We start from the raw sequence: 24,717 nt of genomic DNA, 5'->3' as shown, positions 1-24,717 counted from the left end.
AATTTTGTTAGGAAATACTTAGTCCGAGTAACTAGGACTCTACGAATTGCCTTTATTAACATTTGGACTATCGCCCGACCATGTCCAAACTGTTTTTAAAAAGGCGATTCGTCGAGTCCTAGTTACTCGGACTAGGAAATACTTTGAAAATTTTCTTGACTCTCCATAAACGTTGTACACAATTGCTGAAGAGGCGTCAGGTTGCAACATTTTGTCCGAGGTTTAACATAACAAGAAACATAGGCCTATTTCAAATGTTAGCTTGGAAACTCCCCTCCCCTCTCCCCCGCCCACCTGTCGAAGGGGGGGGGGGTGTCTGAAACTGAAAAAAATATTAGGACCACAAAGTTATCCTTTAATATGATCTTCTACTACCGTGAACTACTTACCGGTACGAGGTCTGCTTCTTTATTGTGAAGTGGGCAAAACGGTCCAGCCCGTGAGGCCCAGTTGGCGAGCGGTCACCGCCGTGCTTCACGCCCGAAACGCCGGGGCAGCGTGCCGGTAGCGACGCGCTGCTTCCCAACCGCAGAGCTTCCACGGAGTCCGCACTGGTCAGGCTCGTGGCGTCTTCCAAATCTTCCTCATCTTCTTCCATCAGAGGTGAATCCAGCGTGTCCTGTCGGGACAGGTGAAGTTTCCTCTCCAGCTGTCCGCATAACGGTGGAATCCCAGGGCACGAGAGAAATTTAGGGGAATCGCAGTCGGCATCGGAGTCAGTTTCGTCGGCGTTTTCCGGGATAGTCGGGTACATTGGAATTGCGTTGTTGTTATTGGTGGTCGGCTGATGCTGCTGGTCCAGCAAACTTTCTTCACTTGGGCTCGTCGCCATGACGGCCAATAAATAAATCTGTCACTTCTCCGAATAAACTGTGAAAAGTGTGATACTTTCCTACTGCGAACGGAGAAAGTCTTTTAAAGTTTATGAGACTTCACGACCACATTTGCGAAACCTCCCCATTCGAGCTCGATTATTAATTCCGTAGTATTATAGCATGCATTGCATGCAATCCGGATTTGTTGACATGTGCATGCTGCATGCACGATCACATCGAATATCAGCAGCCGCGTTTCGGAACATAATATTTTAATTTAAGGGGACAATTAATGAACAACACCTAACAGTACATTGCAAAAGCATTCAAATTTGTCCAAAATATCGTTAGGATTTATAACAAAATACTTCAACGTCGAAAGTGTTTCGTATGATAATTACGTTAATCTACTATCATGTATTCTTAAAACCAATTCTTCACGTTGCTTGATTAATTTCCCTACCGAATCAAGTGGAAAATCCCAATGACCCAGTTGGGTTTCCCAATGACTTTTTGTCCAAGAGAGGGCGGCATATACAAAAGGCTCATTATCGATATCAGCCCCTGGCGGGAAGTTATTGTGTAGTATTTTGTAGGAATACTTTTGGCACAAATTTAATAAATAATTTTTTTTTAAATAACAAAGTATGGCAATATACCTTTTGGTATCAGCCATTTTAGAGGGCAATGTCTTTGTTTTGCTGGGATATGCATGAGTGAACATTAATTTGTGCATTAATTGTTACTAAAACATTAAAATAAAAGATGCCCCACGCGTGGCGGATGACCGCGCTACGCAGAAAATGAAAAATATCCATTGAAAGAGCAACTTCTATCAATCGATCGTCTGCACAAGGAGACAACAGATCTTAAGTTACATTTGCACCTCGCGTTTGACTCGAGCAAACCTTTGTTGACCAATTCGGGACGACTGTTTGTTGAGTCCAACTTGCTCTTTCGATTTATTGAAGTCTATTTTGCTCAAAAGGAATCCTGGATGGAGTATTGTGACGAAAAGGCTGTTTATACAAGATTTGCGCTGTGCTGGTCTAATCCCATCTTAAATTCAACGCTCAAGCTTGAAGAAGCAGGGCGACTACAGATCACACGGATATCACGGTTGTAAATTTCACTCTGAATCTCCAAATTGTGGACATAACAATACACAAATAGACGGTTTTTTTTTTTGCGCGGGGGGGAGTGTCTGAGTATCACCCGTTATCCACGGATCCGTCTCGATAGACTGGGCGGGGTGGGGTTGGGGGGGGGGGGTTGAAGCTGAAAAGTGGCATTTTTCTTTCATTTTTCCTAGTACATTGTATTTTAGACAATTACAAATTTCAGCTGGTGCGCGCCCCTCATTTTTGGGAGATGTGTAGGGGCACTTGGATAAAATTAAAATCAATGAGTTTTCATCATTGAAAATATCGTTACCTTCACCTTGATTAGGATCTCATTAGGTTTTTGCGAGTTGGGAGAACAACTCAAATCCCGAGCGCGAAATATTTTTTTCTATCCCAAACAATAATATGCGCATTACATGGTTGCTGAGCGCCCTCTACGATACTTTTATGATATCGGTTCGGACTTTGGTAAGTCAAGAGAGGGCGCACTTACTACTTTATGGTCGCGGAGAAGAAGTGAAAAACGCTCGCTGAGATTCGAACTCGGATCACCTGATTAGAAGTCAGGACTACTTCCAACCAGTCCACGAATCAGCTGCCAGTCGTCGGTGATTTTAAATACCCCATGTTAGGCCAAAAAAAAAAAAAATAGTCGGTCTCTGGTCAGACCGAAGTTCCGGAATTGATGCGGCGACGCGTTTTTTTTTGGGGGGGGGGGGGGGGGGTGGCTTTTTTTTTTCAAGCTTGAATTGTACAGACAAGGTGGGTACTATTTTGCTTTTTTGTGTCCTCATTATACATTGGAGTCCTCCATAATCTGCTTTGGTGCCCTTTATCAATTTTCCCCATTCCTTGGTGCTCCTAGGTACAAAATTTTGAGAAGGTGCGGCAATAGAGGGCGCTGTTGTAGCTTCCGTGTTAATTTGAAGAAGAAAAAAAAGGTTGGCGCGCATGATTAAAATCGACGCGCGCGCTGACCAGAGACCGATTAATTTTTTTTTCTGGCCTTATATAACATTTTATTCTCCAAAGCCCTGGAAATCATTCATATGCATAACGAGGAGAGAGCGCCCTCTTTCGATATTGTCCGATCTCGTTTGGGAATTCGCTCGTACCATCCTGCAACCTGGGCCAAGTTCGGGCAAGGACCATTAGTCGACTAGTGGTTGATTTGTGACGTACCTTACGCCTGCGCACTAATAGCAAAGTGCGAACGTCTCTAGTCGAACGCTGGTCAAAATGTCATTGCAAAACGTCTGGATCCTGGCTCCCTGCTGTACGTTATGAACGCGCGCGGCTATGGTTACCAGCGAAGCAACCAACCCCAGTAGGTTGGTTCCAAATAGTCGACTAGCGTAGTTAACCATCGTCGACTAGACAGAGTTCGGGCAAGCGTTAGTCGACCAATGGTTAACTATAGTCCTTGCGCGAACTTGCCCCTGTTTGCAGGGCAGGGGGGGGGGGGGGGGGTACGAGCGAAGTTTGGGAAAAACAATTCGAGGCCCGCCAATGGGCATTTTTCATTTGGTTGCCCCTTTTCTTGCTCAGTATAATTTTTGACAGAATGATTTGTAACCGTCATCACGCCAAGATGTGGAAATTTTATCATGGTATCCTCAAGAAGAAATGATGAGAAAGCAGTTGGAAATGGGTATAGAAACGAATTTTACTTACGACCTTTCATATCCGACATTGTCGTTCCTAGGTCTCCTTGTTCGTTCACGTTTGTTTTCACGTCGCGTCCTTGCGTGAGAACGAAAATGTATAGGCCTAACGACGCGATGACTTTCGTACTTCAGCCGATGGGTTCTAGATTTAGTCGCGCTGGCTTTGCGCTTGAATGCAGTCCGTATAGCGGTCTTCTTTAAATTTTAATATATATTTTTTTAAATGCTAACGAGTCCTTCAGAAATCGTTCAGCAAATCATGCAAAATAAAGTCGCACACGTTACTACCCCATCTCAGGTAATACTAGATCGCCAAAACATTTTGGATTCCGGGGGGTCGGGAGGGGAACGCCGGCCTGATAAAGATTGAATCTTGAAGTTGCCTCTATCCGAGGTGAAGAACTTTTTTTTGCTTGAAGTCAAATCCTGGTAAAATAACCTTCAAATGTCCCTTTTCTTCTCAGCCTTCTTCCGCCACCCACAGTAAGTTGATTAATGTTGGTCCTTCAGCTTCCCTCGTGACTCCCACATTTTCACCTTATACTTATGATGTGCCCTGCACTCGTTCCTTGACTTCATGTTCATCCTTCCCTGAGGCCTGTACTCCTTCATTTTTCCCCCCTAAAACTTGTACTCCTTCTTCCCCTACCCATTTATTTTTCTATTTAATTATCTTCATTTCTTTTTACCCTTTCACTTTTCACCAACACTTTTATCCCACCAATCCATTTTATATTTTCTTTTGAACGAATACAATTCTCACACTTTCATCACCAGCGGGCGCTGTTGCGTTGAAATCAACAGGGAGTGCACTTTGGCGCCTGGTTTAGCCGTAACTGAAGTTTCGAAAAAATAAAACTGCTTCACTTAAAAAAAGGAGGTTATTAAAAAAAATGCATAATGAACTTCCCTTATAATATATTTATTTCAAATTGACCGAAGAATTTTATAGACACGTCCTGGAAAAAAAATGTCTAGAATCCAGAGTGACCTATATCCAAACCTCCACATGGTTTTGCCTCGGTTTCATCAGTACTTTTGATAAACAACATCGTGACGCCACAACACATTAAACACGCAGACCTTCTTTTTTTTAATGGTAAATTGTGATTCATTGATAGTTTGCTTCGGGACTGCTTGGTTCCCTTGGGGGTTGCTGAACCATTTCTGAGGGAACCCCCGGGGGAAATCTCGCGTATTATCGCACCTCCAAGGACGGTTCCAACGTGGTTCCGCGAGAAAATAAAAACGGCTGGTGGAGCCATGAAGTTGCTGCTCATTTCGCTAACAACATCATTAAAAAAAAAAAGTACACTAGCGACATACTTTTCACCGAAAGAATGAGTGTTTCTCAATTCTCGTCTGATGGTCGGTAGACTGTGTGTGTAGTGACATTTAGAGAAAATATATATCCCAGCGGACTTGTGAAATACGTGAGGTTACAAATGTATTTACTATTTTACTATATTATTTACAGCTTTAGATTGCTGTTGCTAACCTTTACTGGCGACACTTGTATTTCGCTCTAAGTGTTTTCTTTTGTGGTTATTCGTCGCAAGTGAGGTAAATCACGGTCACAAATTTAGTTTCAAAGAGCGCTTACAGTGCAAGTGGTAATGTGTTTTCTCTTTACTGCACGAGAACAAAGGAATGCCCATTATGAGGTCCTTGCTCTAGGGTAAAAATAACATAATGCGTTGACAATCTTTGGTAAAAATAGAGGTGACATTTTGGCGATTTATGTCCCGAATGTTTATTGGCATAGGACGGCGCTCGCGCCCGCTTGATCAGTTGTCCACTTATCTCGTTTGTTAAAGTCTGTAACACGGTATCACAATAACTCTCAGAGATCAGGTAGTCAACCACTATAATTTGCATTTTTTTTAAAACATAGCGGACTGACAAAACAGGACGGCGTTATTTCAACCTCGTCCCCAGGGGTTGCTATATTTTCAACCTCGTTACATTTTCAGTTTCCATAAATTGAGATGCTAGTAGCAACTTTACAAAGATCTTTTCCGAGGGTAATTTTCCTAAGAAATCAATGTAGGCCTACCAAAAATAATTTTAGAAACTCCGACTTTTCCCCGGAGTTCGAGGGGTCCGGAAGCCCGCCACCAGGGGTCAACTTTCACAGGCTCTACACCGTTAGCGATATTGTGCCAGCGGCATTGATAGGCCGAAGCCAGCGACAAAGCATTGAAGGGAGCCTACGCACCGAACTATTCTTTGTGTGCAAAACCAAATCTTGTATGTGTAAAACTGAAGACGAAAACGCTCGGTATTGTGGCTGTTTATACCTTTTCAGAGAAGCCAGCAATTTCTGTATTGAACTCAATGTCGAACAACATATTTGTGTTGAAGCAATTAGCCTATTTGAGAGAAAATGAACAAAGGATGGCGCTATGGAGTGGGTATGAACTTGTACATTTTGTGTGTATTTTTTGTCCGCCATATTATCTGCAAAGGGCTGATGTAATTTTTTCCAAGATCTTGGGAATTTGGGAAAAAAGTTGGGGACTGGGGAACGTTTTTCAAATGTGCACCAAATCTTGGGATTTTGAGTGCTTTGGATAAACCGCAAACAACTTTTTATTTTAGAAGTGTGAATGTATAAAGATTGAGTGAGGAGCTTGCGTTATATAATAAGATGTGTGCTTGGGGAGTACCATGTCCCACCGTTGCGGGCGTGTTTGCCAAAATGAGTATTCTGCATTTAAAACAGTGCATGCATTTATAGAGCATCAAGATGATGAACCCAAACCACTGATCTCCATATAGATCAGTGGCCAAAATGCACTCAGGAAAACGTGGTGATTGCGCATGTGCAGAATACTTCTTGCCACACTTCATGAGCGCAATTTTATTCGTGTTTTGATTAAAAAAATAAACCACATGAAACTTAGGGTACTGTTTTGTATTATGCATTTTGCGTACGGCAGCCCCTGCTTTGCTGATCGAATACGGCAGCCCCTGCTTTCCAGATCGAATCGGCTGACAGTGTCACCATTGTGAATTTCTTAGGAATTCTTAGAAAGTTGTACTGAAGTCATCTAGGAATTCCGAAATTTGATGAGCGGCCACGCTGAATGTGGCATTATGTGTCAATCCACTTAGCAGGAAATGACAGTACGTGCTTGTCACATCCGGACAGGTGTTATGAAGAAGTGACGCTTCGTGGAAACATAAGGCAACACAATGATTGCGAGCAAGTCACTGCTCAAACCGTTCTGGGGGTTTGACTCCATGACATCTTAGGGCCGGGGGCAATGACCTCCACCACAACACCCTCAAGAAAATGGACGTTTCCCCCAGGTGAAAACGCCGATATGACACTGTTGTTGTCAAATAATCAATATCATTTTCTGCAATTACCAGAACGACCATTCCGTTGCACATCAGACTCGCCAATTTCGATCGACTATAGCAAGGGACGGATGTTTTCCCCCACGCTGTCCAGCAAATTTACATTCAAATTAATTTAGATTGGGGAAGCTAGCTGCACACAAGGGCAAGGCAACACTGAAAAACAGCCCAGAACAAAATAATCTGAAGGGTTTAGAAATCTATGGGCTTTGCTACGAAGTCCGAAGGCGAAAGCACGTTCAATCACACAAGCTGATGGTCAAACAAAGGATGTCTGGGTTTAGCTTTCGTATAAGCCATCAATAAAGAATTTCAATGGGATATTTGTTATTTTTTTCCCGTTGTTTGGATCAGCAAACATTCGAAGCAATCTACTGAGGCTTGGCCAATATCCCGATCACATCTTTCAATTGCCTCGTGTACGGTGTGCGTGTAATCGCCCAAATTGCTTTTTGGCAAGGGTTGACATTTGAGAGACAGAAGGCAAGTCATAACTGAAGTTCAAGTTTATAATAGCATGGGGAAGATTTCTTTGCTGGGATTTAGTCATAATTCGTGGTTGATTCTTTTTCGTCAGAATCTACGGGAATGTTCTATTAGAGCTTTCGATAACCACCCGGTAGCCTTTTTCAATGAAAAGGGCTAATGAAAAAGGCAGGTGCGTAAATCCCGGGGTGCGTGTGGGGTATACCCCCCCCACACACACACTTTTTGACCAGGGGGATGGGCCATTGGATCATCGATCCCCCACTTTTTCGTGGTGAGAAAAACAAAATGCGGATTCCAGCTGAGCCATTGGAGAACTCGACAGCAAACCGTTATTCATGGCATTATATATCTGCGTACGTATCATAAAAGTATAATAGAGGGCGCTCAACAACCACGTTTGGGAAAAAAATAATTCGCCGCCGGCACAGATTTACGACACTGGGAAAAGGCATTAAAAAAAGGCAACCGGATGGTTTCCAACAATTTCTAATAGAACTTTCCCGTAAGTGCTGGTGCAAAAGAATCAACTAAGAATAAGGAAGTTTTGTAGATTTATCGTGGTTGCTTTATTAAAATAAGTATTTTTTCATAGACTTCCAAACCAGAATGAAACAGACATATCAACGAACGAAGATACCTTCATTTCAAGCTGAGCTCGTAATAAAGACTAGGAGTTGAACGGCGTGAAGACTGAGTTGAAAAAGTCACACAAGTCAAACAGTTCATTTTGTTCTTTATTATCCTGCCATCATAAATCCCAAATATCAATTATCAATTTTAAAAATAAAATTTTTGGGGTCGAAATTTGATTAAAGCTGTGATATTACCTGCTTGATGAGCGGTCATCAAATCGTGACGACATTTTACTTTGGATTCCTAGGCTAACGCTGTGTTCTTTAATTTCAATAACGGAAATGAAGCAAATAACAAAAATTACAAGGAAAACACCCGTACATCACAGTAACGAAAACTAGGTGAGACATCTCAATTCAAACGGCGAAGGGCTGCTAGGATACTCAACGGGTTATTGTTACGATCAGTGTTTTTAATCTAAGGACATGAAGATAGACTGCCCACTTCACTTTGAATCTTCTTAACACTTAAAACATGTTGGTGTGACTGAATCCGAACAGAAACGAGGCAATAAAAAGGAATACCTTACTAAGCTTCGGTATTTAACTACGCACATAAATTATACAATGGCAGTAGTTACATTTAGGACCCCTCCTTATGTTTTGAACTCACCTAAACAGCTGGCGCAGGCCAGATTTATATTTCTTTCGGGTTAAATGGCTCTGAAGGATTTTTTTTAAATAGAGAGGTGAAGTCCGAGAACCATTCTGTTGACAACTTACGCATGCGCAACTTCCGACTTCCGTAAAAATGGCAACGGCGAAAAAAATAGAAGGGTAACTACTGCTGGTGTAAGTAGGCATATACATTACATCTTCGTCATACACGTTATTTAGGCAGTGTACAGAATAATTGATGCACAATGTCACGTAGAAAGTACGTTATCCCTGTTTTGTACACAGGGTGTTTGTCGGTAAATTTCAGTCTATCACCTGTTAACTTTAGACACGACGAGACAATTTGGGACATGAAATTGTAGTCACAACAGTTCGTTGATAATTATGTCGTTGGGACACAGTGGAGCGCATGCTCAGGGTTAAAGAAATCTGTCTGCTGCCACCCAGAGATATAGACCCTCCGCGTTCGCACTTCAAGTATATAGTTCAATAAGTCAAGACCACTAGTAAGATATTTATTTCCCAACCACTAGCCATTCTATAGAAAATGTATTTCGAGACATTTTCCCCATAGGACATCGACAACCTTTCCTATTGGACTCGCCAAAATAGCAGGTGATGTTGACACGACTACCTTTCCTAGTGGACTCGCCAAACTAGCCGGCGATGTTGAAAGAAACACAAATATTGTGGGAAGAGGGCGTTTTTTTAAAAGTGAATTTAGGGGGTAAAATTACGACAATGACGAAGAAAACCCAATATGGAAATGAAGATGGCAATAGTGGGAGCTCACGCACGATGTACATATAAATGCACAGAACAAAGTAAATGGCAATAAAGTCAATTTTTGGGTCACATACTGTTGCAAATCTTGAAAATTAGGGGAAAGAAAGAATGGTAGAGGATGAAGAAGTCCTTTTTTGGAGGGAAAAACGTTTCAGAACTCAAGTGATAGTGGAGTCCTAAAGTACACCTTTACCATTACTTCTGATTTAATATCGATGGCGGCGTGTCAGTTCGTACAGTTTGATGTACAGTAAAGTTTGTATAGTAAAATTTGTACAATATATTAGTGCGTCGGTTACAATATTTCTTTCGATAGTAGTGGCGGAGCACGGGAACCTATTTATGCTACTGTTTTCAGTAAATGGGTTCTATACAGACTTCATCAAATTGGGCATCATAGGCCTACATATTTTTCATCTGCATAACTACATAACTGAGTAAACCCAAGCCCTCTGTATTCACAAAAAAAGCTACACGACATAACACGACATGTCAATGAGTTTACTAAAGCGAATAAAAGGCCTTTTGCGGTTGTTGTTTTTTTAAATTACAAATAAAGAAGACAAACACCTATAAACGGTAGATTTTTTTTCAACCTTAAAATCAAAAGGTTTTAAATTATACGAATTGTTTACAAACCAAGTCCACGGGGAACTTGTTTCAGATGAGCGAAGGTAGTTATAAACATTAAGGTGGTAGTACACAGGCATAATAATTAAAAAAAAAGTGATATAGGCCTAATGCATTATTCAAAATGGACGTGCTATAAATTGACTAAATTGAAATTGCAACGCTCAGTTTTACAATAATTCATGCTTTATGGTCATAACTTATGAATTAAAACACAATGTTCTGTTGGACATTTTGAGGGTACAATTTTTAGCTGCATGGGAGAAGTACAAACATACCCGTTCCTGCTTTGGACGCTCCATCTCAGATTTTTCTCGGTGGAACGTGCTCAAAATACAATTTGTATCCGAACAATTGAAGAAAAAACTTTCAGCAATCGTTCGCGATCACGTGGTTATAGATCACAGTCATTTTGTCGCGAAAAACGAAGTAAAGTGACACTAAATTAAGTTCAGGTTCATGAAGTTCACAAACAAAGTGGTAATTGTACGCGTTGACATGACACGACGTATAGTGGAATTCCGTATCATTCCACGAAGGATTAGCATCAACCATTTAGAATTCCTGTCAAAGACAACTTTCAAACCCTTACCAGAACAGTTTTTCATAACGGAAAACCTTTACAGGTATTTCCTTTTGCAAGTATTTTGCATTGGTAACTATTTCCGACTCTTGTTTGATACAACTGGCTTATCAATCATTGCAAAGGCATAAATACAAAGCGCACATACAGCGTATATAATAAGACCAGTCCTGTCACCATTTATATATTTTTTATGTATACGGAAACTGCAACACAATAAAGGTCTATTTTAATTAGCATCTGGTCTGATACTTTTAGTGTTTGTAATTGTGCACCACTCGGAATCTTTCTCTTTTTAATCCTCACCGCAAACAAAAACCCCTCGGTTTAGGTGATAATAACGAGAATCACTACGAATCACGCATGTTCTGATTAAGCGGCGATGTGTTCTAATACATGGATCTGCTCCTTCGCAATTAAGGGTAGCAAGAATTGTTCGTACATCAGTTTTAATTGGGAATTTGGCTTGTGTGCATGCGTATCAGTAAGTAAGGATTGTGTGCTTGTATAAGTATACTTGTACATGGTTACCACATGAATTTATGTGCTATTATAATAGCGCTGTTAGTAGAGACCGAGGATCAGGCCCGTCGCCAGGGGGGGGGGGGGGGGGGGCTGGTGGGGCCGGGCGCCCCTTGGCGAGCAATTGGCCCCCGGCAAAAGCCATACATATGTATTTTTGTATTTTTTTTTTATGGAAGTGGGCCCCCTAGTTGGTACAATGGCCCCCTTGATTTTAAGGGCTGGTGACGGGCCTGCCGAGGTCGTAATTGCAAAATTCCTTTACAATTTTGTCCCCTTCTTTGATAACCCAACTTTGAGTACATGCACACGAATCTAATGAAACAATAGTCTAGGGTAATCAGGCGACGACATAAAGTGCCAATTAAGCAGATGGCGTCATTTGTTATTGCGTGCCAAGATATTTAGTTTTTAGTTTTTAGAGTCAAGAAACTATTCACGTATACGTAGTCAATTCACGAATCAGTTGTTCAAATCCAAGTTTACACTGCGGGAAAACCGTACATGTAAAATGTGAGAACTAGCGGGGGTCGTTTCTTGGGCTACGCTGGAGGGCGCTCTATGATTCTTGCTACGCTACTGATTTTTGTTATGGGCGCTTCCTACACCTACGAACGTAAGGCTGATTCTTTCAATGCAATAGAAAGGTCGCATGTATTTACTGCTATGTAAACCCAAAAAGGATGCGCTCGTTAAAATCGATTCTTCTTCTTTTGGGTGCCTTTTTTTTCGCACAGCCAGTATGTATAACGTATGTATGTCTTATATTATAGTAAGCTCAATAACTTAACTTCCTAATTTCATCATTCGTCAAACAAAAATTGTTCAAAAGTGTTAACTGATTTCAAGAATGACAATGTATGTATACAACAGTCTATATTTTACACATTCTTCGTTGGGTGTTAGTCTGGGTCTCGAGTCGGCCATTAGCGCCTCCTGCCAGGCCTGCGTCGCACGGGGCTACCGTCTTCGTGTTTCTCTCGGCCGTGCATGACGCAGTACTCTGCCACCTCCTCCCACACGCAGCCTAGGTCCTCATGGCAACACTCTTCGTTCAGGCCGCGTTTTCTCCTCCGACTGCCCGCCAAGAAGTTCTTGGCGTTCCATTCCTTTACAAACTCTGATGGAAGAGAAACACAAATCAGTCAGAGATTTTTACCATGTATTTCTTGCCTGTGAATGATTAATCAGCTTTTTTGGTAGATTTGGTTGATAGAAGCGAATCAATATAACTGGAGAACGAAGTTGATTTGTGTGTCTTTGATACAGTCAGTAATTTTTAAAGTAAATTTTGTACACACTTCGTCCACACAGACGTGATACGTGCCAGATTATTCGAAACACACTTTCCCTCAGGGAGGGAGTGCGTAATGTTAGCATATATTTCATCAAACCATAAAATAAAACAAAATGGCGACCAAAACTTTGCAAGTAATAACATTTTACCATCATTCATAAGACCTTTTTAATGGGGGGATTTGGAATTTGGGTAATAAGTATTTTAATTATTTTCAATTTGTTGTGCTAGCTGGCATTGGCAATGCAAATTGGTCAAAATTGTAAAGGTCGAACCCTTATATCCATTTGGAAATGTTTTGGATTTCAGAAAATTCTTTACATTTCATGTGTTCTTGTGCCTTAGTGAAAACGTGAATTTTCGTCCTCACTGCCGGTCATATTAACATTGTTCGCTTGTATTTTTTTGCCTAAGTTCCTTTCGTTCACAACAGATCCAAATAGACACGTCGAGGACTGAGCGAAGCCTTGGTTGTAATTTGATAATGTGTGTTCAATTTAATCGGTTAATGTGTCCCCCCTAATCGACTTCATCCCCAACCTGCGCGAAAATCGTTCTCGTCCGCCAGTCACTTTTCACGGTTCACTTCCATCGGTTCAAAGAATATCGGGCCCCCAGGCCAACCGAGCCCTTCCCCCAAATGTCACACGTTCCATCTTCATCCAAATGGCTGCAAGTTCAAGGGAAGTAATCGTTACACAACGTCCATTGGCTTGCCCGGAAACCTCAGTGACGTCACCAATCCAGCCAATTCCAACATTTCTGCAAGATTCGGAATAAGGTCTATAGGACTTCTGTATTTGAATTGTATTGTGTGTGTCTCGAAGATGGCACTTTTGTGCTACAAAATGATCCATTCCTTTACCGACAATGAGTACTCTTGGGGCCAGATCAGCCGAGTAAAAATTATCAAATCGAGCGAAATCAATCTAAGACATTATTAGGGAGGTGCGGCACAAAGGCGATCGATGCATCTGAAGGACTGCCGGGGGCAAGTCCCCTGAAGTATATGTACAACCAGTTATATTTAAACCGGGATGGAAGATGATTTGGCCCCAGCTTTCCCCGCGGTCCCTAGTTGCCTTGTCCCGACGTGTTTTGATTCAATTTAAAGCCGTCAGAGTCGATGCTGGTACTGCGTCCGGAGACTGCAAAGATGCCTGACTGTTTGCCGCACCGCCATACAGAAACTATTAAACTGAGGTATATCTCCACGAAACACACCGCATCATATCATCAAGAGTTCCCCACTGACTCGTAAACATATTGCGACTTGGGAATTCCATACGAGAAATCAGTGCAATTTTGTGTAATTTTCAATCGTCGAGGATGGGCTCAGTCTGTATATTCGTTCATCTGGCGCTCTTAATTTCACATCACTTAACGCAGGCACCCGCGGGCAACAGGTAGTAATAGTAATACTATGTGGCAGTCGCTGTATCAATTTCACGCCTAACTCAAACAGGTTTCAGGTGTCGATGGAAGATGACAACAAAATTGGCCCTTGGGGTCTTGATAACGGCATTTGGCCATGCCAAGATGAAAGTACATCATCCACGAAAATTTCGTCGTTTGATCAGCCCAATAATCCTCTGACACACATTGAACAATAATTCTCAAGAATACTTGGGGATATTAGATACTATTTAACCAAATTTATACGGGGAGTTTCGTATAACTGAAAAGCCTGTTCTATCTAGTAAACAAACTTAACAACATAAATGACAAACAAGTTAACATAAAGTCGTAGATATCATACACGAATAGAAATTCTATGCATTAAATGTACATCCGTAACAATGCAAAAGGTGCCAATTTGTGGCATCACCGGCGATACATTGGTAGTCATAGTTCAGGCCTATTGGTTGAATTTTAAAAGGTGGACGGTACAGGTATATAATTAGGTCCTCGTTAATTTGATCCACTCCTCCCTGGGGCTATCCAGCTCTTCATCAAAGAAAACACTTTAAGACGGCATACTGTAAAATCTAGTTAACACATTATAAACGCTTTTCCTTTGCAACGGTGTATAAACATGTACCGCGTTAAGGGGCCCAATTTTGAGTCGGGTTCGTTATCACAGGTATCGATGTACCAAACAAAAGGCCTCAAATAGGCAGTTGAATTTTTGCAGTGCTTGTATTAAACTGGACATCGCTTTTCAGGAAAACAAATTACAAACATTCCGTGTTTAACTCGTGTTTAACCAATAAACGCTTCGTAAACGCAGTGATTCTGTTTAGGAACACTAAACACCGTGTTGACTGATAAACGCTTATAATTTGTACAGTGTTTAATCATATAAACAGGTGTGTTTTTAAGTTTTACGAAATAGGTTTGTTTTTCTGAAAGCTGCAACCGGCTGTTTCATGTTTGTTTTTTTTGGTACATGGATACCTGCATAATGAATCCGACTCAAAATGGAGCCACTTAAACGCGTTACAAAGTTTATAACCTGAGCCGAAAAGCGTTTATAATGACTTGTGTTCAAAAGCTAAACACTATGTTTTAGCGTGTTTATCTCATGTCTAGCATGCTGCCTTTAAAAACGAAAAGTAGAGGGCGTTATCACGACGGAAATATAAGCATTATACTGTAATGAGCCAAATCATATATACAACCTGATTAACCAAATAATCATGGGCGTCGCCAGGATTTTTTTCTAAGGGGGGGGGGAGGGGCCAAGCAAGTTGTGTCCCCCAAATCCTTGTATTTCTCTAGCATATTCTCAATTTATCATGTTTTTCGAGGGTCGGCGGGTGGACACTTCCCACCCCATCCCCATTGACACCCCTGAAGACGCCCATTTTGTTAAATGCGTATACAATTAATGGCAAATAATAACTTTACCCCTCTTTTTTTCTTCTTTGTTTCTCCCTCCCTTTGTACTTTTCAGAGGGGTGCTTCCCCCCCCCCAATCGCAACGCCCATGCAAATAATGTCCTAATTTTTCTCCAGACAAGTATCAGAAAGAAATAGTCACTGATTCATAATATGGCGATCCACAAGACTCGACCTCCACGTAATACAGCTGAGAGCTGAACTCACCTCGATCCGTTCTTTTGCTAATCTTCCGTATGTCATTTTGACAGGCTATGTCCCAGACAGGTAGTAGGGCCTCGTTACATGTGTCCACGTGTCGCTCTGTGTTCCAGGCTTTCACCCAATCAGCCTTGCTCCTGTAAAGGTTAATAAAAAAATATAATGATAAGGTTAAACAAAGACATTTGTACTGGAGCGAGATTCGCACCTGCGACCTTCCGAACAGTTGTACCTGCGCTCTACCAATGGGTAACCATGCAGCCCTCGGTTGGCGTTCTCCTAATCGTTGTCTATGTTCAAGAACTTTCCACTTGTTTATTTCATGAATACCAATTTCTGCAAACAAAAAGTAAAGTCTAGGCAACGGGGCTATATAGGTATTGCATCCAGCTCAAGGCGTCACTAAATGGGGCATTGGAGAAGGTCCTCCTCCCATCATCCCGAGGCATATGCCCCTTGGCCTTCACCTCGTTTTACATTTTAGGAGGCAAAGAAATAAAGATTGATTGCCAAGTAGGGAAAATGCACCCCCTCCTCTCTGCTAATCAGATCCTAGTTACGCCACGGCCTCAGCTTGATGACGTCACATGTCCTTCCTCGTTAACGCCTGAGGCGGTTTTTCATCTCAATTCAAGAAGTTGTTGTAAAATGCATTAACGAAATGTCATACGGCAGCTCGGCTGACTTGCATTGGTCATTGAAAACCGACAGCATATTGTTTTTGCTAGTACATTTTCTCGGCTGAGACCTTTTGGATTATTTTTAATACAGAAAGATTACATTCGAAACAATTTTCTAAACTGGTCTATCGACGAGGACTACTTGTTTCTAAAAATGTATTCCGATAATGAAATCGAGCCTGTTTCTCTGAATTTTAACCGTAAAACCACACCTGGCTGACATGTATTCAATCAGCAAGGCAAATGTGTAACCGAAGAGAGGATTGGGCAATCCGACTTTGAATGAGCCCCAAAACAACTGGGTATATTATTCACGTTACTTGGAACTCACACTATTTACACACAGGGATACAACTCAGTTTCCAATTCCAAGTCAGAAAATAAAAGACTGTCAATCAAATGGCCGAAACTCTTTCCAGGCTTTATATGGATATGCGTGCATGCAGTTGTCAATATTGAATTGTCCGTATTTATCTGCCATATACCTCGCGGTTTTGTGAAGCGGCCGCCGGATGAAAGGCAGAGGCGGCCGAACAGAAAACAAAACTAGGACAATTCATCGAAACCCCTTCCCGCCTATTTATGGCCCCTCTTCGCCCTAATATGCGCTTGTCTTCATCGTTCACGTTCCGTACATGTCAGTGGGCAGTGTAAGATGGCCCGACTTGACAGCCGGCCAGCCCCAAGAACATCCAAAGAACGTGACAAACGCAGGGAAATCTGTGTTGGTTCTACCGCGCGTTCTACACCGGAGGTCATGCGCGTCCGGTGTTGGAGTGGCACGGGCCTCGCACGGCTCGGGCCTCCATCCAGGCTCACGGCGCTTATGGTCCGTAGCTTGTGACGAGACTTGTGTAAAGATCACAAAAGCGAAACTACCGTTGCCTAGTTTTTGCAACTGGCTCTTGTATGATGTATTTACTCAGTACTGAGACGATAATTGTTGAAGACTGTTCTTATCAACAGAAAAACATGTTTGATCTTTTTGTACGTACGTAGCATAATCGAATTTCAAAATCGGTGCTATACAAGAAGAGGCTGTAGAAGATGCTATCGTTCTGCTTCAGTATTGCTCCCATGGTTATTCACTGTTTGCAAGGAATTGCCAAAGTAAAAAAAATACCAAAAAACAAGGCTTGTACGTTGCTTGTAGAATCCATTCAAATACCAACCAGACTATTAAAAACACACAACCATTCAACTGACTCAGCATGGCTAGGCTATACACTGGAAGTCTTTTCGTGCATCGGGTCTACACAATGGACCAGACTTAGCCCAATCATCCTATATAATAGCACTGCCCGGCTCCCTAATGAGATAGACCTGTACAAGGAGGACACTAGGCTGGCCCTTTGGGACCAGCAACACTGGCAGAGCTGCCTCTCTACTAATTCCACAGCGCAAAAGCCCCACTATTATGTGCAGACGCGTTTTCAAGTATATGAAGCTCCGTTCTTCCACTAAACCAACTATATACTGCGCATCCGCATGAGTTTTTCTGTTCGAACCCATTTTGCATGTTTTAAAAGGGGAAAGACAGTTGCAGTTTCAGTCGGGTTCTTTCATTGTTTTTTTTTTTTTAAATACTTTCGATACTTCATACTGTATTTTTCTACAGAATCAAAATGGGCTATGAAAAGAAACCAGTAGTTTAAAGATGTCGTTACCCGTGCTGGTCTCAAGTTTCATCCCGAAAAATAGATTGCTTTCTCTAAAAAAAAAAAAATCGGCACATGTTTAGTTCCAAAATTCTTACTTTACAATTTCAAATTATTGGTTTCCAATAATCCTCATTCTTGCGAGGTAGGATGGTTCCCGCCCAACAATCAGCATCGATAATATACGGACCGGGAACCAGTCTGTTCGTAAAGCGGATCTGTTTGTGGCCATAACAAAAACTTTTTTCCCAGAGGTTTGCGGACTTCCAATAAAGGACAAAAAAATGGTTGGAATAAAACAGAAGAAGCGCAACTATATAACACCACGTGGTGCATTAACAGACATGCCCCAGCAGAGTATAAGTTCTTGTTCCAATGCCATGTATGCACTAGAAATGAACACCAAAAATAAACTAGTTTACAACGAGATTGCAAGAATTTTCCTTCGCCATGCATGCACAAGATATAACTGGCAGAAAGATGTCAAAACAGGGACATCACATTAGTGATTATTTTTGACCAAACAACCTCCAGACATCCTGTTTCCTATCCAACCTTCTCTTACCATAATTAGTTTCTCTGCTCGCGGGCAAGCAACGCGGAATGAAACAGGTGTCAAAGGAATGAGAAAACGTTTGATACTGAGAAGAAGAAATAAAATTGGAGCGAAAAGCGGGCAAACTTAAATTGTAAATGAATACGCAATGTTGTCTTGTATTTTCAGTTGCTCAATAAGAGTTTCTTTTGGGGTCATACTCAAACAAGGACAAAGCGGAAATTCGATTGGCGAACTGCCAAATCGAGATAAAAAGACTTAAATGTATTCAAACGTCAGTTTCGATTTTGCCTCCCACCCTAACCAGAGAATTGTATACTCTTCCTCCAAGCAAGGATGATTACAACAGATACATAAAGTAAAATCGTTTCATCGATTGGCGAACTTCTCCTCTTCATCTTCTAACCCCGGAACAAGAGAGGGCCACGCCAGCGGGCAACCAAAACGACAGCTGGTCACACAGACTTACGGGGGCTGGGTTGGGTTCCCTCCGATGAGAATTGCCCAAAATCTTCCCATGATGCTCGGAGCAAAAGCTTTAAAGTTGAAAACATATTTAAATTTTCAAACTGCTGCCAGCCAAAAGCAAGGAGACCCTCTCGATGACTCGCCACGAAACGCATCGAAATTATTAAAAGGTTTTAACCAGACATTCCTTTTTTGCTTAGACCGTAAAGGCAAAGCCGATCTCACGATTTGTAAGCGCTGTCAGATATCGATTTCAATCGCGACCCACTATTGCATGACAGGTAAACGTGCTTAGCTATCAATCCCAGTTGTAAAACGAGACTTCTTACCGACGTATGAATAATTCTGTTTGGGCAAAGTATCCCTTCTAACCTGCTTTGAGCTGATACTGTCATCTTCCTTACCATCTTCAGCTCTATAATCAACGCATGGAAGCTACCCAGTGCTTCTACTGCCTTGCATCATGTAAACAGACGCATCCAAATGCCCGCACACAGCCTTTCGAATGAAACATCTAATCGAGTTCTTCGAGAAAAATTGTTTGCCCGGAAATGTAATATTTTACGGCAGAAAAAGAATTTAATTATGTTCGTCACTGGGGAGTTTTGCTCCGTCATGATTTGCCCTTGCATGTGTCAACCCTGTCAGTTTCCCCGTAACTGTTACCCGGTTCATCCGTATTGTTTTTGTTGCGGTCATTATCCTTGCCCGCCCACCAGGTTGACGCGTCCACGGGTACGTGATTGACGGGTCTTCATTCAATTACGAGAAGAAATCATGACTGTATCTTCACCCCTAATTGACTATGCGAGACCCTGGTGTGTCATTGCCTCGGCTTGTGACAGATGAGTAAAAAGGAGTCGAAGTAGAAAATTATTCTCTCGGCCAAACAAATCAACTGCCTCTTCGAAGGGTTTGCGGAGGAAGATCAGTGGCGGCGCCAAACTCTCATTTTTTTTCCGGGGGGGGGGGGGGGTGGCGGCAATTTGGGGTGCAAGGACATATTTTTGGGGCAGTCAAAATATAATCTTAAGCCTGTGTACGCGCGCGTGCCCATTTTCAATGGCCCGGAAAAAACCACTTAGAGCAACTTAGAAGTGTAGTCGTTTTTATGAATGAGAAATGTATCAAACCGCAGATTGGTGAAAAACAAAATGTATAACAAATGTGACCTACTGAGGCAAAATGAGGAATTTCCCCTAAAATCCTGTTTTGAATAACCGACGCCTGAAATCAGAAATACTAGAAAAATCATGACAAAATCGATATTGATTGTTTTGTATTTTTGAGTAGCCAAGATATCCAAGATTCACACTGTGCATTTTTGTTGGGGAAAAAAAATACCCACAAAAATGGAAAAACTGAAGAACGTTTTTCATTGCCGTTGGTGGCGCAATGCGTGTCTTTTTTTCAATGCCATTTTTCTGGAAATGAGGGTAGCGAAACTTGGCAGGACACTGTTGAAGTTCCTGCGTAGTATCTTTGGAATAAATAAAGCTACAGAAATAAATTTGGTATCACTGGAAAGCCAATGATTTGCGCTTTAATATGATGGACGTAACGTTAACAGTCAAAGGTGGGGGTTATTCCTCATTATGCTATGGCAGGTCACAAATGTTCAAAGACGTTGGCTGCACACGGGGAGGCGCAAGGAAAACTTGATGGGGGGGGGGTATGCACTGCCCCCATGCCCCCCATGTCCCCCATGCCCCCTGTAGCGCTGCCAATAAGGAAGATGCACGTAAACGGTAAACAGACATAGGCCTACATGTACAAGAAAACACGTGAACGTACTCCCTGCACTTCGAAGGCTACTAATCTTTGTGTGTAAAGTGTAATTTTCACCGGATATCTTCGAGTTCCCTAACACGCCCTTTCGCCCACGCAACACGCGTCACAATTCCTAGCATCTTCCTCCCGTTTCACATTTGCGAACACGGCGAAGGTTTTTAACTCATTTGTGTTCCAACGAGCCAGAAATGAGCTGTGGTCGCTACCCGTGAACAATTTGAGTGAAAATACCCAAACGAACAAATTATACATCGATGTCGAAATACCAAAAAAAACCAAAAAATGCAAAAATGAAAACAAAAGGTAACCTCTAAATGTGTAAAGTGAGTGCTTTTGTTTTTATTCTCTATATATTATATATTTGAAATCGATTTAACGAAGTTGAAGCGGTTTGATTCACTTAAACAACGATATCAAGGAGGATACTCTTTCACCTGCACCTATATATACGCATTAATGTGCACGAGAAATCCAAACTATTTTGTTCTCACATGCATACACAGGTAAGTAAAATATCAGATAACAAATCATGCATCCGACGATTTAGAATGGAAGACTTGTTTTCAATGCAATCTTTTCGCTTTGGCAAAGTTTCACGATAAAATAGGCTTGATCGTTCATGTTTATTGTGAGCCAAGTCTGATTATTTGTAAACTACACGATTAATTAAATAACGTAAGATTTACCAGAGCCTAATAAGTTAGTATATTAAGCGGATGCTTAGGCCCCTACATTGATAAAATTTGTTTTCTTTGCGGATATTCTTAAAAGAAATCCAAAAAATTCACATATCTCGTACAAATTGTGATTATATTTGTATGCGAATACCTAACAACATCCTGTAAGCCGGAGGCAGAGAGCAATTTGTGGGAGTGGGGAGGCAAAACATGCTAGGAATATTTCAATAAATATTCCTTGCCGGGATTTTTTTTTTAAAGGGAAAAGGCCAGTATGCTGTGAAAATCTCGCATTCGACTAAAAATTGTCGAACATGCCTGTAATTTGTCTTTAAATTTTGATCAAAATGCTCTTTCAGTTTGTTTTCGTTGATGTGCAATATGGTTGTACATTGTATGTAAAAAGAGTATTTTATCAAAATTTATAAAAAGGCGCAACCCAAAGCATCGTGCAAACGTTTATTATAATTGTTACAGAAATCCAGTAAAGTTGAAACATGCATTCAAGAACACAGTCTTGAAATGAGTATAGAATTGGACTTATAATATGAGGTTACATTTTCTTCTAAGTACAGCTGCCTCCTCGAGATGTTTGCAAGCAATGATGGTGAAATAACGGGACTGCATGCCACGCATTAGCCCATAGCCTAAACTGATCGATTGAAGGAGTAACCGATCTCTGTTCATTATTCGTCAGAACGAACTTGGTTACCAAGCCGTTAAATTGTTTTCCGTAACTTGACACTTAGGAAACCCCATGTCATTTACAGTCATTGTTGTACATTGTCGTTTTTTTTTTAACTGCATGTTGATCACATAACGATTATTGTTTACGGGGATGGGGAGAGGTTCCGACAGATTGTCAGTTCCCCGTCCAAAAAAATATAACATCACTTTTTGCACTTAAGTAAAACGGCTATTCACTGGAAGTCTTTCCATGTGGTCAATACAATTGGACAAATCAAATTAACTTAGTCCATTCATTGTCGTACAGGGTAATCCAAGACGATAGAACAACCCGCCCCACAAGTGACATTCGGGGAGCCAGCCAGCCAGCCAGTCAGATAGGTACAAAGATGACACAAGGCTGGTCCTCTGAAACCAACCAAATGTGTTTGAGATTATTTGGTAAAAAAAAATAACGATGAAAAATACAATTTTCAAAATGAGTTTAGCCTGAAGAAGGGACTGGAAAATAAAACTGAAATGAAACAGGAATAGTGTGTGGACTCACCTATTGTGTGGCATGGCGCGTGCATATTTAACCAAGATTTGCTCTGATGTCTTATTTACAACGCTTGTGCATGTGCATAACATTCTTAAGATGTCGAAAATAAAGCCGAGAACTGAAGGTCGAGGATTAAAGTGGGAGGCAAACAGAACGCGTGAAATTTAAACCTTGCTGTGGGGCAAAAAAAGATGTTTCCATCATATGGAATTTTTGCAAAAGAGTTAACTGAGATCTGTACGGCACGTTGTACTTTCAAGATCGCCTGTTCAGCGTAAGACAAAGTGCACTCTGTGAATTGCGAAATCACAAAATTGACCACCGGTGCTATATATCGCGTACGACATTACACGTGGGTTATCTTGTTTGAAACCATTGCTATGACGTCACACTATTGTTAAAAGTGTGGATTCGGATCTACGAATCTCTTACACTGGTCACAAAGTGTGGATTCGGAACGACGAATCTTTAATAGTAAAGTGTGGATTCGGAATTACGAATCCACACTTTGAACATGTCGGACAATTGTTCTCCATAATGAGCATGAATAGGACCGTCTGCGTGAAAATTAGCTTTCCGAAAATTACCAATGCATCTTCACTGTCAGATTTTCCGCCGTGACTGTAAAATATACTTTTAGTCAGAAAGAAATCGTCGTCTGAACTATCCATTTTGACGTAAGGAGCCTATACACACAAAATGACTTGTACGGGTGTGTCGATACACATGCTAAACACGCAGGGAAACAATGTTGCAACCTGACGCCACTTCCGCGCTGTGTACAACGTCTATGGAGAGTCATTTTAAGTATTTCCTAACAATTTTGGAAACATTGATCAGTCCCAGATTCATGTCTTATCATCATTTTTGCAACGAATGGCCTTCATTGAGATGATATATGAAGAAAAAAGTGGCGTCAGGTTGCAGCATTCTTTCCAATACTTCTGTTGACGCAATGGTTGAAGTCGAAGAATACACTCGCAAGTGTGGATTCTTAATTTACGAATCTTAAATTACGAATCCACACTTTCTCGTGTATTCCCCTTAACTGATACAGCCATGCGAATCGCAGGTATGGTTTTCGCATCGTCGAAGCGGTCAATTGGCAATCCACACCAGCCAGTCACGATTTGTGAAGTTGTTCAGAAAACCAATCAACCAAAATTTGATCTGAGCGCCAAATCCAATAGTGCTCAAACAATAAAGCGAGTTATAACCACTGAAATTTGATTTGCAAAAATCCGTAGCCCAACAAAGTGAATCTTGGCATTCTATTGGATTTTTCTGGAAAAATGATATACGCCCTCGTGGAAAATCCTCCGTTTATGTTTTTTTAATTTGTTAAACTAATACTGGACGTTATCCCATGGAATTAAAGAGGGTTGATCTTGATTGAGTATGTAGACAGTTGCGTGGTCATTGTACCCTGGCTTGAATCAGCTGGGGCGGATTGAAATACTGCAATCTATATAGCCGGTCGGCTATAACCAGTCTGATTTTTACCAGCTATCGCTCCAGACGTACTTGGGTGAGACACCAATCTTAGCCCATTGCAATAAGCTTGTCAGTACTCACGTACGTTTCACTCCTATAGAACGTGCGATATTATTTTGTAAGTTATCTATAGTTGCGGCGGGAACCTGACTGTGCCCTCGGGAAACCATACGAAATCGGCGCTGGCAACCAGGCACTTACTCTTGTTGGATGCCAAGTTTAACTGTTTTTGCGCGCGTATTTTAAAGAAATATTTACTTTAAATAAACGTTTTGTATTAAACAAGCCCTAAAAAATGCTATGGCTATAGCAATTCATGCCGGGGAAAAAAATCCATGTGGTTATATTTCCCTTGTAAAGTGGTTGCTAAGGTGCCAAAAAATTAGGAGTTTCGACTTTCGATCGTCCATGTGTCAATTCTTCGCTTAAGATTTCTAGACATTTGGATAAAAGAACAGGGCAATAAAATACTGAACATGAAACCTCATGTGGCAATCTTTTACATACAACAAATTTCTTTTCGCTAGATTTTTGTTTTGTTTTGATAAAAGTGAGCAATTTTAAAAGCCGACTATGAATATTACAGTATAATTT

The 24,717-nt window shown here is 41.3% G+C and overlaps 1 protein-coding gene across 1 annotated transcript in view; it reads right to left on the bottom strand.

Annotated features, from left to right (window-relative positions):
* Nucleotides 1-8,177: 8,177 nt before the first annotated feature.
* LOC119741759 (probable insulin-like peptide 7) overlaps nucleotides 8,178-24,717 on the bottom strand; it is a 32,869-nt gene continuing 16,329 nt past the window's right edge. The window contains exons 2-3 of the mRNA XM_038217642.1: nucleotides 15,578-15,708; nucleotides 8,178-12,352 (exon numbers count right to left, since the gene is read on the bottom strand). Of these exons, the coding sequence (XP_038073570.1) occupies nucleotides 12,159-12,352; nucleotides 15,578-15,708 (325 nt within the window). The 3' untranslated portion in view covers nucleotides 8,178-12,158. The remainder of the gene's footprint in view (nucleotides 12,353-15,577; nucleotides 15,709-24,717) is intronic.

This window comes from Patiria miniata, unplaced genomic scaffold, assembly GCF_015706575.1.
Source record: "Patiria miniata isolate m_02_andy unplaced genomic scaffold, ASM1570657v1 HiC_scaffold_5, whole genome shotgun sequence".
NCBI classification, from domain to species: Eukaryota; Metazoa; Echinodermata; class Asteroidea; order Valvatida; family Asterinidae; genus Patiria; species Patiria miniata.
This window is presented reverse-complemented; position numbering and strand designations above follow the sequence as displayed.